We start from the raw sequence: 5000 nt of genomic DNA, 5'->3' as shown, positions 1-5000 counted from the left end.
CATTACATCATAATGGTCATACCAATGACTACCAAATGTGAATATCTACTTAGACAATACCTTGGCCTTTAGTATGAGTCCTGTGGTAGAGGGTCAGGCCTTGTTCAGGTAATTTTAGGTCATCTTTATGCCAAGGTGAGGTTAGGTTAGGTGGGAGTGTTCTCTGAAAAGTATACTTTCAGATGTCAAGGCTCCTGGTTCCTCTGTCATTTACATATCATAGTACATAATAAATCGTATATTATGCATTTCTGATATATAAATGACATATTGTTAGGTTTTCAACAGGTTGAAAACAAAACATGTGTACTCCCAAAAACTTTATCAACTGCACTGTTCTCCCGTCCTTGCTGCTGCTGCCTGTCTGTTGAACGCAGCCTAAACTATCGTACAGCAGTATCATACCAAAGAAATTCGCAAAAACAGCCGAAAAAACGCTGAAAATACAAGAAAAACAAAGCATGAGGCAAATAGGGGTGTGGCAGCACAAGGGCATTTAAATACCCCAGACCTTTAAACCGCGGAAAGGAGCGCGTTACACATCTGGCAACCGGCGCCCTGGGTGCGACACATGGTCATGTATCCAGACGCAAAGTTTGAAAAAAACGTAATTTGTGAACCGTACTGACGACTCTTCCCCTTAAGCTTATACATTTTAAGTATTGTTCTTTGTAATGTATATATTTTATTATTTATAATTTCGTTATCATGACGTAGATTCACTGTTAAAAATGTAACATAACTGCCTCTTTACCTTAATTGTCTCCCATGTCGGAAAAAAAAATGTTCATTACTTGAACACTTTCCGATAAGCTCTTGACGTGTAAGGAGCTAGCAATTTTTCTGTGCAGTGTGACATGTGGTAAGCTAAAGATGTTTGTTTCAATCTTTGTTTTATGTTTGTTTTAAAGATAATTGAAAAAAATAGTGTACCCCCCCCCACCTTTGGTACTTTGCTTCGACAATTACCCTTTCTCTATTTTTTAAAAATCTGTAAAATAAAGGGTAAATAAAGAACAGATAAAAGAAACGATAAATGAAGAAAAGGTAAAAAAAAGAAATGGCGGAGAATAGTATTAGAATGTTCAGAAGGAGGAGGGGGGAGGGGGTGGAGGAGGAAGCAGGTGGAGGTAGAGGAGGGAGAAGGCGGAGGTGGAGGAGGAAGTAGATGAAGGGGGAGGTGGAGGAGAGAGTAGGAGGTGGAGGATGGAGTAGGTGGAGGTGGAGGAGGAAGGAGGAGGTGGAGGAGGGAGTAGGTGGAGGTGGAGGAAGCGTTTCAGGAGAAGTGTTTCAGGAGGAGGTGGAGGAAATGTTTCAGGAGGAGGAGGAGGAAGCGTTTCAGGAGGAGGAGGAGGAGTAAGGAAGTGGAGGCGGATGAGGAAGTCGTAGGAAGAGGTTGAGGAGGAAGAAGGAGGAGGAGGAGGAGGAGGTGTTTCCAACTGGCCCTCGAACCTGCTCTCTCGCGAATGTTGGGACTCGCTCCGCCACCAACGAGAAACCTCACAACCTCCAGCTGGTCCGATTTCGTCGCGAGATTCAGGGCCGTCGTACCTGAGGACAATGGATACCAAAGTTACAATACCTAAAGGGATAAAAAAATATACAAAGGATATGTGAAAAAAAATGATAGAGAAATGAAGCTATCGAAAAATGTCTAAAAAAACAGCACAAATATTTTCTTTCTGTCTAAAATTGATACAAAAATTAGAATGTTGAATTATAATGTTAAAAATTGTCTACAAATAATATGAAACTTAAGGTTGTCTACAGGTAATACAAAAGTTAGAACATGTCTAAAACTGATTTTGAAAACGTGATATCTGAACGTTAAATAATAGTAATAATATTAATTATAGTATTTATCATAATAATGATAATATCAATAACAATAACAATAACTGCCACTGTCACTATATACATTGAATTTGACCAATTGTTCGACGCATTAAGCTTACTATTGTTATCCACACCTGATCTATGCTTGCTCCAGCATTGATAAGCTCCTCCACTATATTGAGGTTCCTGGTGCGGACAGCATAGTGAATGGCCCAGCCTCCTTGTTTTGTAAAAAGAGAATAAGCATCAGATCTAATTTCTTATTTCTGAGAGAGAGAAAAACAAATGAGGCTCATTTATACACAAACGGATTTCATGAATAGGGTTGGAGGTTGGGCGCGCCATCGCTATGTAACACACCGGAAGAGGAATGCAGGAAAAAATGCTGTTTGAAAATGAGATTCTCTATCTCTTTCTTTCTCTCTCTCTCTCTCTCTCTTTCCCTCAATCCATTCCCCTCTCTCCCTCCCTTCCCCTCACCCACTCCCTTCCCTTCCCCTCCCTCCCCCGCCACCCAACCCGCCCGCCCTCTCTCCCTCTCCCCTTCCCCTCCCTCCCCCCCCGCCACCCAACCCGCCCTCCTTCTCTCCCTCTCCCTTCCCCTCCCTCCCCCGCCACCCAACCCGCCCTCCCTCTCTCCCTCTCCCCTTCCCCTCCCTCCCCCGCCACCCAACCCGCCTTCCCTCTCTCCCTCTCCCTTCCCCTCCCTCTCCCGCCACCCAACCCGCCTTCCCTCTCTCCCTCTCCCTTCCCCTCCCTCTCTCCCTCTCCCTTCCCCTCCCTCTCTCCCTCTCCCTTCCCCTCCCTCCCCCGCCACCCAACCCGCCCTCCCTCTCTCCCTCTCCCTTCCCCTCCCTCCCCCGCCACCCAACCCGCCCTCCCTCTCTCCCTCTCCCCTTCCCCTCCCTCCCCCGCCACCCAACCCGCCTTCCCTCTCTCCCTCTCCCTTCCCCTCCCTCTCCCGCCACCCAACCCGCCTTCCCTCTCTCCCTCTCCCTTCCCCTCTCTCTCTCCCTCTCCCTTCCCCTCCCTCCCCCGCCACCCAACCCGCCCTCCCTCTCTCCCTCTCCCTTCCCCTCCCTCCCTCCCCCGCCACCCAACCCGCCCTCCCTCTCTCCCTCTCCCCTTCCCCTCCCTCCCCCGCCACCCAACCCGCCTTCCCTCTCTCCCTCTCCCTTCCCCTCCCTCTCCCGCCACCCAACCCGCCTTCCCTCTCTCCCTCTCCCTTCCCCTCCCTCTCTCCCTCTCCCTTCCCCTCCCTCCCCCGCCACCCAACCCGCCCTCCCTCTCTCCCTCTCTCCCTCTCCCTTCCCCTCCCTCTCCCTTCCCCTCCCTCCCCCGCCACCCAACCCGCCCTCCCTCTCTCCCTCTCCCTTCCCCTCCCTCTCCCTTCCCCTCCCTCCCCCGCCACCCAACCCGCCCTCCCTCTCTCCCTCTCCCCTTCCCCTCCCTCCCCCGCCACCCAACCCGCCTTCCCTCTCTCCCTCTCCCTTCCCCTCCCTCTCCCGCCACCCAATCCGCCTTCCCTCTCTCCCTCTCCCTTCCCCTCCCTCTCTCCCTCTCCCTTCCCCTCCCTCTCCCTTCCCCTCCCTCCCCCGCCACCCAACCCGCCCTCCCTCTCTCCCTCTCCCTTCCCCTCCCCTCCCTCCCCCGCCACCCAACCCGCCCTCCCTCTCTCCCTCTCCCCTTCCCCTCCCTCCCCCGCCACCCAACCCGCCTTCCCTCTCTCCCTCTCCCTTCCCCTCCCTCTCCCGCCACCCAACCCGCCTTCCCTCTCTCCCTCTCCCTTCCCCTCCCTCTCTCCCTCTCCCTTCCCCTCCCTCTCTCCCTCTCCCTTCCCCTCCCTCTCCCTTCCCTCCCTCCCCCGCCACCCAACCCGCCCTCCCTCTCTCCCTCTCCCTTCCCCTCCCTCTCTCCCTCTCTCCCTCTCCCTTCCCCTCCCTCTCCCTTCCCCTCCCTCCCCCGCCACCCAACCCGCCCTCCCTCTCTCCCTCTCCCCTTCCCCTCCCTCCCCCGCCACCCAACCCGCCTTCCCTCTCTCCCTCTCCCTTCCCCTCCCTCTCCCGCCACCCAACCCGCCTTCCCTCTCTCCCTCTCCCTTCCCCTCCCTCTCTCCCTCTCCCTTCCCCTCCCTCTCTCCCCTCTCCTTCCCCTCCCTCCCCCGCCACCCAACCGCCCTCCCTCTCTCCTTCTCTCCCTTCCCCTCCGCTCTCTCCCTCTCCCTTCCCCTCCCTCTCCCTTCCCCTCCCTCCCCCGCCACCCAACCCGCCCTCCCTCTCTCCCTCTCCCCTTCCCCTCCCTCCCCGCCACCCAACCCGCCCTCCCTCTCTCCCTCTCCCTTCCCCTCCCTCCCCCGCCACCCAACCCGCCTTCCCTCTCTCCCTCTCCCTTCCCCTCCCTCTCTCCCTCTCCCTTCCCCTCCCTCTCTCCCTCTCCCTTCCCCTCCCTCCCCCGCCACCCAACCCGCCCTCCCTCTCTCCCTCTCCCTTCCCCTCCCTCTCTCCCTCTCCCTTCCCCTCCCTCTCCCTTCCCCTCCCTCCCCCGCCACCCAACCCGCCCTCCCTCTCTCCCTCTCCCTTCCCCTCCCTCTCTCCCTCTCCCTTCCCTCCCTCCCCCGCCACCCAACCCGCCCTCCCTCTCTCCCTCTCCCTTCCCCTCCCTCTCTCCCTCTCCTTCCCTCCCTCTCCCTTCCCCTCCCTCCCCCGCCACCCAACCCGCCCTCCCTCTCTCCCTCTCCCCCTTCCCCTCCCTCCCCCGCCACCCAACCCCGCCCTCCCTCTCTCCCTCTCCCTTCCCCTCCCTCCCCCGCCACCCAACCCGCCTTCCCTCTCTCCCTCTCTCCCTCTCCCTTCCCCTCCCTCTCCCTTCCCCTCCCTCCCCCGCCACCCAACCCGCCCTCCCTCTCTCCCTCTCCCCTTCCCCTCCCTCCCCCGCCACCCAACCCCGCCTTCCCTCTCTCCCTCTCCCTTCCCCTCCCTCCCCCGCCACCCAACCCGCCTTCCCTCTCTCCCTCTCCTTTTCCCCCTCCCTCTTTCCCTCTCCCTTCCCCTCCCTCTCCCTTCCCCTCCCTCCCCCGCCACCCAACCCGCCCTCCCTCTCTCCCTCTCCCCTTCCCCTCCCTCCCCCGCCACCCAACCCGCCCTCCCTCTCTCCCTCTCCCCTTC

General features: G+C 57.0%; 1 protein-coding gene across 1 annotated transcript in view; it reads right to left on the bottom strand.

Moving 5' to 3' along the window:
- Window positions 1-2241: 2241 nt before the first annotated feature.
- Window positions 2242-5000, bottom strand: part of LOC138860599 (ankyrin repeat and SOCS box protein 1-like) — a 6087-nt gene continuing 3328 nt past the window's right edge. Inside the window, exon 4 of the mRNA XM_070118454.1 lies at window positions 2242-2245. Coding sequence (XP_069974555.1) covers window positions 2242-2245 — 4 coding nt within the window. The remainder of the gene's footprint in view (window positions 2246-5000) is intronic.

This window comes from Penaeus vannamei, chromosome 42 (genome assembly GCF_042767895.1).
Source record: "Penaeus vannamei isolate JL-2024 chromosome 42, ASM4276789v1, whole genome shotgun sequence".
In the NCBI taxonomy this organism is placed as follows: domain Eukaryota; kingdom Metazoa; phylum Arthropoda; class Malacostraca; order Decapoda; family Penaeidae; genus Penaeus; species Penaeus vannamei.
This window is presented reverse-complemented; position numbering and strand designations above follow the sequence as displayed.